Below are 13026 nucleotides of genomic sequence, written 5' to 3' on the forward strand. Positions count from 1 at the left end.
ATATTCCATATACATAATTACATACACAAGACAAATGACAAGGCCAAAATCGGTACGAACCATTGCGAGGCCGTGGGACAGTTGGACACTAGACAAATATATATATTTAAGCTAAAGAGTTAATTAAATCAATTCATTATTTTTTGTAAAGATTATAACTTGATCTTCGCTTTAGTCAGAAATTCATTGATTCTACTCATGTAGAAAACATCATTGTTGGCAACGACGTCTCTCACAGGAATTCCAGGTTTCCTAGCTCAATTCCATTTGCGCATCGTATTTCTCTCGTATATGAGCAAACTGTACCGGGTTGCCAGCATACATGTTATTGTTTTGATGAGAAATTTTATCACATAAATCTATCGTATGGGTCGAACATTACACAGATTCCAATGAACAATGAAAAAATCTTGCGAAACAAAAAATGTGTTTATATACAATGAAACGTCTGTGTGCTTGGCAGCCTTGTCGAGCCAATTTTATTTCTCTCTCCTTTTTCAGAATGCTATCAGAACACAAAAGCGAAAAAAATGGCGGATGCATTGAAACTGACTTTGATTCACAGAAAAATACAAGACTTTATTTTGATCGCGATGACATATATGTTTTTATGTACTAATCGCATCTAAACTAAATTATCTAGACTTTGTCACGGTAGATTTATGATACCAGCCTTCAAAGCCGAGATATTCGATGAACAAGTAGAGGTATGCATTTCCGAGCGTTCCAATTTTCAGCAGTTCTTCAGTCAGAAAAAAATACAACACGACCGCTAAACTCAATGAATCATTCTGAAAATTTCACAGAATATTCTCAACTAAATTTCGAAGACATTGTAAGGTGGGTTTTTCTATATTCTGCACCGTTTCCAAGAAAATATATTTTGAAACGGGAAAATAGCAAAAAACCTACCACTTTACGGTACTGTCCTTAGCCCTTAATATAAAAAGTACGGGTGTGTAATGTCAGAGACATAACTGAATGTCGTGAATACGAATAAAACTGACACGATTTCTTTACAATTTCGAGTTCGAATTGATAGTTGATCGATTGTGTGAAGATATGTGCCTGACTACCTCGAAATCGTCGTCCTTGCGCGAAAAACCCAAGCAAAAGTAAAGAGTTTTCCGCGTTGTTTTAAAATTTTCAGAAAACCTATTTTTTTATTTGTTTGTGGTTATCTCACACTGTTCAAAATATTATTCTAAATTCCTGATCATATTTTTGATGAAATAGTGAAAGAATTATGTTGCTGCCATTAATACAAGTCGAGATATTCACGATTAAGTTCTGTCCATTCTTCCATATGACTACTTTTGAAAAGGCGCCCCATAGTAAAGTAAGTCGTATTCACGACAAAAAGAACCTATTAGAAGGATTCTGGAATTAGGAACTGGACCTGAGTTCAAGAACTAAATTTAGAACTTAGAACAGACTCAGAATTCAGTTGGATTTTAGTTCTAGAACTACAATTTCGAAACTGAAATCAGTTCCGGAATCTTTTTCCAAAATCCAGTTCAGCACACAGGCTCTGAATTCTAAATCCATATTCCGGAACTTAACTCTGAAAATTGAAGACGATTTTTCGCCACGACCATCAAATGAGTTGTATAGCGTACAGTAAAATTTCGCATAATTCTTTGAGAGTATTATTTTTGTTCTAAAATGAACCGAATAGAAGAATTCTAGAATAAGGAACTGGACCTGAGTTCAAGAACTAAATTTAGAACCAAGAACAGACTCAGAGATCAGTTGCAATTCTAAAACTATAATTTCGAAGCTGAATTAAGTTCCGGAATATAGTTCCAGAATCCAGTTTCAGCATACCAGTGAGACTTTATACCGCGCAAAAGGTCTGCTTTCATTGACGACTGCTCCACCTGACGACTGAAGTCCAAATGAGAGCACGACCTGAGCGTTTGAGGTTTGGCACCACGCAAAAGGTGCACTCTCCGAAGCTGCTGGTCCCACGACGTCTGCTTGCATCCAACGCACAAGAAGAAATGATCGAATTTCGACCACGTTTCCTCTTTTATACGCAGTCAGTTGAAGATATGTGTCTGACTACCTCAAAATAGTCGTCCTTGCGCGAAAAAGCCAAGCAAAATGAAAGAGTTTTCCGCGTTGTTTTCAAAGTTTAAGAAAACTTAATATTTGAGTTGTTTGTAATTATCCCACAATGTTCAAAATATTATCCTAAATTCCAGATCATATTTTTGATGAAATGGTGAAAGAATTATGTTGCTGCCTTTAATACAAGTCGAGATATTCACGATGAAGTTCTGCCCATTCTTCCAAATGGCTAATTTTGAAAAGGCACCCCATAGTAAAGTAAGTCGTATTCACGACAAAAAAGGCGGGTGGGTAATGTCAGAGACATAACTGGATGTCGTGAATACGAAAAAACTGACACGCTCCCATCACTTTTCCGAATATCAGTTAGTTGATTGATTGTATGAATTGTGCAAGCTTTCCTCTTTTTCACTAACAGAGTTTGAAGCGATGCACCTACATTAAAGTACAGATTAGTTAGATTAAACAGCTACTATTCTACAACTATATATTCCAAACTTGAAACAATTCCTTTTTAATTTGCTAATATAGGAGGCTAGGTAAGACAAATTTGTAGTTCATTTTTATTGAAGCTATGAAGTTCTAAGATATCTGATTCTTCTCGAAATCTCAGTATGAGACAATTACAATGGCCTGGTCTGAAATGTATCGACGATCTTCGGAATGCAAGAGTCATTCTAATAATAATAATGATAGTAATAATAATAATACAGATTAACCTGTATATATGGCAACCCTGTTTCGCATGGCATATTTTCACACGACCCCATACCAGTATAAAGATGTGTTCAACATTCGCTTTCGCATTGCCGTTCGTAATTAAATGTGTTAGTGACGGTACAAATCTGCCTTTCTACCGGTGTTCGGTGCCATCGTTCTGACGGTGTCTCGTACGTTCAGAGTAGCTGCTTTAACTTAAATGACGCTATTTCTCACATCACATTTCATTTTATACCTGCTACTGGTAGCAGTGTATGACAACCCCTTTGTTAGAATTCCTTTCCTGTACGCAGAACGGTTGCTCTCGTGTGTCTTGTTTCGGGAACAGATGCTCAGCAAATGGTAGGAAAAATGAACCACTCAACTTTTATATGGATGTTCTTGTATAGATGCAGACATCTCGCGTTCTGATTGGCTGGTGCTGTCATGGGTTAAATCAAACAGGTTTTTCAATAGTGTACTATTGAAAAACTTCAATGTTGTTGCAATACACGTTCAAGTTGAGAATTTTCGATTCTATTGGTAGTTAGATTATATAAATCCTTCTACAGATCACTGAGCTATGAGCTTTAAAAATACGAGAAAGGCAAACGCGCCTTATGTATTATCCTCTTTGACACTCGTTTGTAGTAAACATTTGAGAAAAGTTTAATTTTGAACTATTTGAGATTATGTTACACAACTGAAAATTTTATCATAAAATTGTGATCATATTTCCGATGGCATGTAGTAGAAATTATGTTGATTCGTTAGATACAACAGGAGATATTCACGATCAAAAACTTATCACTCTCTCAGAGGGTAAATTTTGAAAAGGCGCCCCATAGTAAAGTAAGTCGTATTCACGACAAAAAATCCTTAGACAACTGTTTTCGTTAGCAAGTGGATCACTCGTGAGTTTTCACGACAAAAGAATTCTTTTAGCAATTCAGAATGACTAGTCGATTCACTGGTCTGATTCTGAAACAGTTGTAATTTACAACAAAAAGAGGATTTCTTACTCGAAACATTCATTTTGATTTTTCGCTTTAAAATATCCGATCCGCAGTTTGTTCTGTTTCCATTTCTCATGACTTCAATATGCAGTAACCAAGGTTATGGTAACCGTTATTCGCATAGACAAAAATTTATCAACTTGTGTTGCCAGTTTCTACATTTTTTCAAGCGATTACGTTTTGACATTACCAGTTACTGAGGGGTAGTTAAAATTTCGAGTGGCAGGTCGAACGAGTTTAATTTTCCAGTTCGCTCGAGAACCAACAAATCGATGCCGAAAATATGATCACGATATTTTCAGCTCCCAAGATTTTTTTTTCATACGTGATCATGTGGTAATCGAATTCCTTGAAATTGAATGACAATTTGCTCTTTCTGACCAAAATGAACTTATTTCAGTTATAGCGCGATAGTCGGTTTTCGATCCCCGACTCACTCCAATATCTTCAAAATGGCTGTAGGATTTTCAAAAATTTCGAACCAAATGAAATGGCTTACAATTCCTTAGGTCACTGCTACTGCTTTTTACCGACTTCGGCTACACTGGTTCCCGAAATCCGGTTCCGAATATATAATTTTTGTTTTAATTAATGTCATTTATTTATACCTGGTTTTAACCTAGTTACGGTCGTTCGCCGGCGAAGATATCGGGAATAGGAGAGCGTAATCTTTTTCCAACTTGCGATTCTGGAGTTGGAGGGTGATAAGTTTTTACAATTCAAATTATCACAGAAAATGACGATACCAAAAAAACCTGCAAAAATCTTCAAAGTTGTGCTCACTGTCTAAAAAATTTTGACGTGAAAAAGTATTACTTTACTAATGGGGCCAATTCAATCCGCACTAGAATGAGCAGAACCTAACCGTGAAATTGTAAAAACGCTTGGTGACAAGTGAATCATATTTTACTATTTTCCATATATTTTTCTAGGAACTATAGATACTTTTTGTACACGCTTGGCGAGTCGGCATCAATAATTTTTGGTTTTAGAATTCCCAAAACCCAAGATGACGACATTCGATTTGTGAATATTCTTCCACATCGCTATAAAATTAGTATTTTCGAGTCGGATTTGACAGGCAAGTTATTGAAATAAATGTCATATTCATTACTAACTTTTATTTAGAAATCCTAGATGGCCTCAAAACGATTTGTTGTAGATATTTCTCATACAAATGAAAGCATGAATTAATTTGATCATTGTATTTTTTAAGTTAACGTAATCGGTCTTGTCCCCTACAAAACCCTGTAATTTATTTTGTCTCGTGTGTTTCGCCTTATTCCGTTAGAACTCTGAAGCATTGAAAGTTTGCAAAATCTACACAATCAATCGTACAATTATCGATATTCGGGATTGTGAAAAAAGCCAGTCAGTTTTATTCGTATGCACGTCATCCAGCTATGTCTCTGACATTATTCACTCGCCTTCTTTTAGCCATACATTGTCGTTCTTCCTAACCATAATTTTTAAGGGACAAAATTTCAGGATACTAAACATTTTCCTAAAATGTTGAAGAAACTAGAAATTTGAATAATTAATATTCAAACCGAATGCTTCTATAAATTATTTTCATTAGTAAATCCAAATTCGAGTGTAGACTATGAGGCTTCATTGCAACAGCATTGCGATTGCAACACATTTTGGCGATCAAGGAGGTTACTTTTAATCCCACCTAGTAAAGTCCAAAGACGGATCAATGTCATTTTGACCGGGATTTAATAAATACGGCACATTTTTTGTTTATTTATTTCAACGTATTTTTGAAATACTGATTTATGTATTCACCTTCGGTAATACTTAGCACTTCCTGATACGGATCGTGTTGATCCTTGATATATACTAGAAAAGCTAAAAAAAGTAGCACGCGACGTTGGCAGAAGCTAACAACAAAATATTTGCCATTGCAGAGCTGCTGCGTTCCGAAAGAAAATTAATTGAAAGTCCTTAATTAAACTATTTTCTTATGTTTAATTTCCACTTATGATTCTTGTCGTAGCTCCATTCTTGCATTTGTTTGACGGTAAAGTCATCACCAAATAATTTCTGAGTCCTGAGCCCAGTATAATTCACTGTACAACAGTTGCTCACACGCCCAAAAGCTCTTTTCCATTAGTTTCTTTGTACTTCAGAAATACTTGTACGACGGTTCAGCGAATTTCGTTATTGACCTCGCCCATAAATCGAGCCAACTCGGCACTGGAAAACTCCTCCTCGTCGAACTCTTTCAAGCTTGAATTACTAATCGTGTTGGTATCAACCGAATCAACACTTTTCTTCTTTTTCAACCGACTGCGTTTGCTGTCTCGATCCTGTCCTGAACCTGGAAGCGCTGGATCATCCTTCGACGGGGAAGTTGCCGGAGATTTGCTGAGTTGAAGAACTCGTTTCGTTCCACGTCGTAGCTTTTCCGCAATGGTTGATAGTTTGCCTCCTGGTTCCCCATTCTCCAGCGCGCATCCGCCGGCTTCGTTCACCCGAATGCTGTTTCTGGAACCAAAACTACCGGATTTGGGACGGTGTGCCGTGAGCCGTCCATTCGGTTGCTTTCTTTCACTCGACGATGACCGTGGCCGGCCATTTCCGCTGAGGTTAGTCATGATCGTCGATTGGCTGCTGACCGAAACGCACTGGACGTCCGACTTGGGATTGTGGCGGCCCGGTTCGCATCGGAGTAGTGACATTTCCGACTCCTGATGACCGGAGCATTGCATATCGGTAGGGGTTCGCATTGGATGCATCACGTTACCGTAGCCCAGGGTGGAGTTCATCTTGAAGGAACCACCGGTCATCCCGTACCGTGATAGGGCACTGTACGTGTGGTTCTGGTTCTCAGCTCGTTTCCGTTCCGCCACATAGCAGCTCAGTTTCAGGGTGCGCTGGAAATAGAAAAGGAAGAGAGGAAATGGTTTGAAACATTTACAGTACTGTCCGTGATTTGTTTTGGTTGCAGAGTTATGTATTCTTGACTTCTGGAAACAATCTTCGTCGGGGCTACTTGAAACACTAGCAGTCAATTTAAAGACAATGCTAGGAATTCTTTTGTCGTGAATACGACCTGCTTTACTATGGGGCGCCATAGAATTCACATAAATATTGAATCAATTGCGGGACATTTGCCAAGTAAGTTTCGTCTTCAAAGAAAATCGATTGCGTCATCCTACTGCTGGTCGTTTGCATTGGAGCGAAATACACCGAAAAGTGGACAACGATGGGGAACATTGTGCAAAATCAGCACTTCTAATGGCTCCAAATGTTATCTGAAGAAATATTAAGATTTCATCTTTAAAAATCGGAAAAAAGATCATCAGTGCACTTTTCGCAGTTCAAAATTCGCACCGAACGAGTGCGAATAAAGCCAGCATTTGACGCGTTCGAGTAAAATGCTCCGAACAGTTTTGAATAGCGCAGAGAATTCCACAATTTGGCCCTTCTGAATGCCAGAAATGAATCCCGCACTGCATTTTGATAGTTTCTTTCACTTAAATATGCAAATCCGAAATGAAATAATCGACATCAAAGATATGTATGTTGCTATTCTTTTACTCTCGTTTGCGTTACATTTTTGTAAATTATAAGTGTTACATGCGTTACTTTTTTGTAAATTAAAAGCGTTATATGCGTTACTTTTTCGAAAGTTTTAGGCTACACGAAATATTACATGCGTTCATATTTCAACATTAATATTCCCTTTGCGCATCGTATTTCTCTTGTACTCTCTCGTATATGAGCAAACTGTACCGGGTTGCCAGCATACATTTTATTATTTTGATAAGAAGTTTTATCACATTAATCTATCGTATGGGTTGGACATTACATGGATTCCAATGAACAATGAAAAAATATTCAACTTTCACAAAGATTGAATGTCTGTGTGTTTGGCAGCCTTGTCGAGCAAATTTTTTTTCTCTCTCCTTTTTCAGAATGATATTAGGAAACGAAGCGAAAAAAAAAATGGACGATGCATTGAAACTGACTTTGTTTCACAGAAAAATACAAGTCTTTATTTTGATCGCGATAGCATATATGTTTTTATGTACTAATCGCATCTCAACTAAATTATCTAGACTTTGTCACGGTAGATTTATGATACAAGCCTTCAAAGCCGAGATATTCGATGAACAAGTAGAGGTATGTATTTTCGAGCGTTCCAATTTTCAGCAGTTCTTCAAGCAGAAAAAAATACAACACGACCGCTAAACTCAATGAATCATTCTGGAAATTTCACAGAATATTCTCAACTAAATTTCGAAGACATTGTCTGGTGGGTTTTTCTATATTCTGCACTGTTTCCAAGAAAATTTAATTTGAAACCGGAAAATAGCAAAAAACCTACCACTTTACGGTACTGTCCTCAGCCTTTAAGTGCATTGTTTTTTTTAAATAGTTGGGGTGTTATGAGGTGTTACATGCGTTCCTTTTTTGTAAATTATAGACGTTACATGCGTTACGTTTTTATGATGAAGGTATTATAAAGCGTTACATGCGTTACTTTTTGTAAACTATAAGCGTATAATTCTTACATGCGTGACTGTTTTAGTAAGTTATACACGTTTAGAAGCTTCACATACGATACTTTTTTGTAAGTTGTAGGCGTTGCTTTTAATTTACAAAATATATGCTTATAATTTACAAAAAAGTAACGCTTCATAACATCTTAGCCGTCATTTTTTTGTAAGTTACAGGTGTTACGAAGCGTTACATGCGTTACTTTTTCGTAAGTTATAGACGTTACGAACTGTTACTTGCGTTACTTTTTTGTAAGTTCTACACGTCACATGAGTAACTTTTTATAAAATATGAGCATTATATGCGTAACTTTCTCGTAAGTTATAGGCGTTACGAACCGTTGCATGCGTCACTACATGTGCTTATGTTATAGGTGTTAAATGCGGTTTTTTTATAGTTAAGGTGTTATGAAGTGTTACATGCGTCACTATTATGTAAATTATAGTCGTCACATGCTTTACTTTGTGTGAATTGTTGGTGTTACAAGCGTTACTTTTGTGAATTATAAGTCTTACATGCGTGACTGTTTTAGTAAGTTATACACGTTACGAAGCTTTAACAGTTCGGCTGAAAAGTTCGTATCGTTTAATAGAAACACACATTTTTTTGCCAAAATTCGTTTTTATTATTCAACATAATTGCCATCAGAGGCGATACAGCGATTATAGCGATCTTCCAACTTTTCGATACCATTTTTGTAGTACGATTTGTCCTTTGCCTCAAAATAGGCCTCAGTTTCAGCGATTACCTCTTCATTGCTTCTAAATTTTTTACCAGCGAGCATTCTCTTGAGGTCTGAGAACAGGAAAAAGTCACTAAGGGCCAAATCTGGAGAATACGGTGGATGAGGGAGCCCAATTCGTTCAATTTCAGCATGGTTTTCATCGACTTGTGACACGGTGCATTGTCTTGATGAAACAAAACTTTTTTCTTCTTCAAATGAGGCCGTTTTTTTAAATTTCGTCCTTCAAACGCTCTAATAACGCTATATAATAGTCACTGTTGATGGTTTTTCCCTTTTCAAGGTAGTCGATGAAAATTATACCAAGCGAATCCCAAAATACAGACGCCATAACCTTACCGGCCGATTGTTGAGTCTTTCCACGCTTTGGGTTCGGTTCATCGCGTGCAGTCCACTCAGCTGACTGTCGATTGGACTCCGGAGTGATGTGATGGAGCCATGTTTCGTCCATTGTTATATATCGACGAAAAAAATCGGTTTTATTTCGATATAACAGCTCCAAACACTGCTCAGAATCATCAATTCGTTGTTGTTTTTGATCGATTGTGAGCTCACGCGGCACCCATTTTGCACAATGCTTTCTCATATCCAAATATTCGTGAATAATATGTCCAACACGTTCCTTTGATATCTTTAGAGTGTCAGCTATCTCGATCAACTTCACTTTACGGTCATTGAAAATCATTTTGTGGATTTTTTTCACGTTTTCATCGGTAACAGCCTCTTTTGGACGTCCACTGTGTTCATCGTCTTCGGTGCTCATATGACCAGTACGAAATTTTGCAAACCACTTACGAATTGTTGCTTCGCCGGTGCAGAGTCTGGATAACACTCATCAAGCCATGTTTTGGTATCGACGGCACTTTTTTTCATCAAAAAGTAGTGTTTCATCAACACACGAAATTTCTTTTTTTTCCATTTTTTTCACAATAACAAAAGTAGCTTCACTCAAAATGCAATATCTCACAAACTAATAATCAGACAGCTGTCAAATTTATACACGTATCTTTTGAAGATTGGTACTAACTGAAAATGGTATGGATTTAATTCTAGTGGCGCCATCTCATAGAAACGATACGAACTTTTCAGCCGATCTGTTACATACGATACTTTTTTGTAAGTTATGGGCGTTGCGTGCGTTAATTTTTTAAGGCTAAGGTGTTATGAAGCGTTACTGTTTTGTAATTTAATATGCTTATAATTTACAAAAAAGTAACGCTTCATAACACCTTAGCCGTCATTTTCGTGTAAGTTACAGGTGTTACGAAGCGTTACTTTTTCGTAAGTTATAGACGTTACGAAGCTTTTCATGTGATACATTTTTGTAAGTTATAGGTTAAAAGGCGTTTCATGAGTTACTTTTTTGTAAATTATCAGCGTTATTTTTTGTAAGTTATAGTTTCTACGAACCGTTACATACGTTACGTTTTCGAAATTCATACGCGTTATGAAGTTTTTATGTCACTATCGTTACATGTGTTACTTTTTGTGACTAATAGGCGTTATAAACTGTTTCATGTGTTATTGTTTTGTAAGTAACAGATGTAACGAAGGGTTACATGTGTAACTTTTTGTAAATTACTTGAATAATACTTATAGCTCTTTTGCAAACATATATAGCCCTTACAAGAACTGTTTCGTAAAATTTTCTTCATCTTTGTTCACTTTTCGTGACGTTTTTCTCCAATGCAAATGACCAGCCGCTGAATGCTGATGTAATTGCTCTGATTTGAAGCGAAACTTCAACTGCGAACGGCGCACAAAATAAATCCCGTAGGCAAAATGCCGATTTAATAATATCAAACGGAGGTTAATGTCATAGTAGGGGGACGGGTATAGCGTGATGGGATAGTCGATGCCTATCACGCAGCCCACCTGGGTTCGATTCCCAACCCCGCACATAGGATCAGAAAGATTTTCTGGTCCGAAGAGGTGAATGACCTTAAGGTGTTAAAACCTCTATAATTGAAACAAAAAAAAAATGTCATAGTAACTCTTTGCGAAATGTTGTGGAGGCTCAAAAAAGAACCGAACAATTAAGTCACTTCGTCGCTCATGTCATTTCCCTCGAATGTACATCGCAGTAACAGCAAGGAAATGCTTGATTCTGTACCTGAAACTGAATTCTGAAACTGAAACTATATTCGGGAGCTGAACTCTTGATACAATTCGTGAACAGACCTCTGGACCTGAACCAATTGAAATGAGGTTATTAGGATGCACTTGATTTACTTCCTGTTATGTTGATACGTTAGATATAACAAAGAATACTCACGATCAAAAACTCCCAGAAAGTAAATTTTGAAATGGCTCCCCATAGTCAAGTAAGACGTATTCACGTCAAAAAACGAAAATTTGGTGAGTGAGCATTTCTAGTGGAATAACCGGCAATGGTCGATTAGCTCGTCATCAACTTTCTGCTAGTTAGCATTCAGTTCTATTGCTAGCATTTGGGCTTAAATAAAGTTTTAGGATTTATTTCCAGGAAAACCAAGCTTGTTTGTGTTTTTTTATGTTAAAAAACCTTTCTACAATTAACGCAAATTTACACGATATTTTCCTCCATGAATGTCAACAATAAACGCATTTATTGTAATCAAGTTTGAAAAGGCTTTTTTATTCAGGATAATTATATTTAGTGCTTCGATAATGAGAAAATTACTGATAGAAACACCGCCTCCGAATTGATTCACCATGGAACATTTCTGTATCAATATTAAACCGATAAAATTTTATGGGCACATTTTAATGATGTAAACATTGGTACCATATTGTTTCACATTTTTTTAATCGTTCCGTGCATCGCTCGATGTCCCAGTACACGGATACATGGACTTTTAGAATATGTAAAACAAGCAAAATAATGAGCGTGACATTTAATTTAATTATGTTGCTCTTCCAACTGCTTTTCAATACTCGCACAGAAACATCGAGGTTTGTTTGCCCGAACTATCAATTGAATAACGTAATTGAGATTAACTGTATAATAATGAAAACGATTCGAGCTGAACAAAAACTTTGGGCATATGTTTGTTAGATATTATGATACATGTTTAAAATTAACTTTTTCTTTTATCGTTGCTTATTGTTTTGTCTACTAGGAATAAATACATTTCGGTATGGTCAATCGATTTCACTACAATTCTGCAGCTTGGCCACTTTGTTTAGGATATTCCAAATTTTTACACACTTACGGCATGTTCAGAAGTGTTCTAGTTCTAGTTGCATAATTTATGTCTGTTTTAAAATTTAAATCTAGAATTTATAACAAAATAAGCTGGCAGCCCTAGCAGCGTTTTATCTGTGTTTCAAATATACAAAAAATGTTCTATACCAGTTTTGAATTTGACAGTTGAACCGGTCGAATAAATAAAACTAAAACGTCTTGCTGGGGATACGTTTGTTTCAGTTTCAGTTATATTACAGACATATGAATCTTGCAGCTGCTGAATTTGCTCTTAGTCTGTGAACCATTTCGCGGTTAATTTTAAATTTGGTTAAAATCTGACACTTGAGCGGTTATCTTGTGTCCAGTAGTTAAATTTAACTATTTCAAAATTTGACGGACAGCAAGTTATTTGGGTTTATTGTCCACTGGAAATGATTTCAGCTAAAGAATTAATATTAGAATTTTCATTGCAAGATTTTTTTCAATGTCGGAAAATAACGGAAAATAAAAAAAATAATTGTGTTACTTTTTTTTTGGAAAATAATTGTGTTACTTTTTTGTAAGTTATAGGCGTTATGAAGCGTTACATGTGTCACATTTTAGTAAATTATAGGTGTTACGAAGATTTCATGCATTACTTTTCGTGAGTTATAAACGTTACGAGACGTTACATGCGTCATATTTTTGTGAGTCATATGCGTTATGAAGCGTTTCTTTTTGGTAAGTTAAAGGCGTTACGTGTGCTACTTTTTTGTGAGTTATAGGTGTTACAAAGCGTTACATGCGTAACTTTTCCAGTTATAGGCGTTACGGAGCGT

The 13026-nt window shown here is 36.4% G+C and overlaps 1 protein-coding gene across 2 annotated transcripts in view; it reads right to left on the reverse strand.

The window, feature by feature from the left end:
* Positions 1-5582: 5582 nt before the first annotated feature.
* LOC131435512 (pyrokinin-1 receptor-like) overlaps positions 5583-13026 on the reverse strand; it is a 141610-nt gene continuing 134166 nt past the window's right edge. For both annotated transcript variants that reach the window (XM_058603496.1, XM_058603505.1), the window contains one exon: positions 5583-6667. In XM_058603496.1, coding sequence (XP_058459479.1) covers positions 5939-6667 — 729 coding nt within the window. In that variant the 3' untranslated portion in view covers positions 5583-5938. The remainder of the gene's footprint in view (positions 6668-13026) is intronic.

Source organism: Malaya genurostris, chromosome 1 (genome assembly GCF_030247185.1).
Source record: "Malaya genurostris strain Urasoe2022 chromosome 1, Malgen_1.1, whole genome shotgun sequence".
Taxonomy (NCBI): domain Eukaryota; kingdom Metazoa; phylum Arthropoda; class Insecta; order Diptera; family Culicidae; genus Malaya; species Malaya genurostris.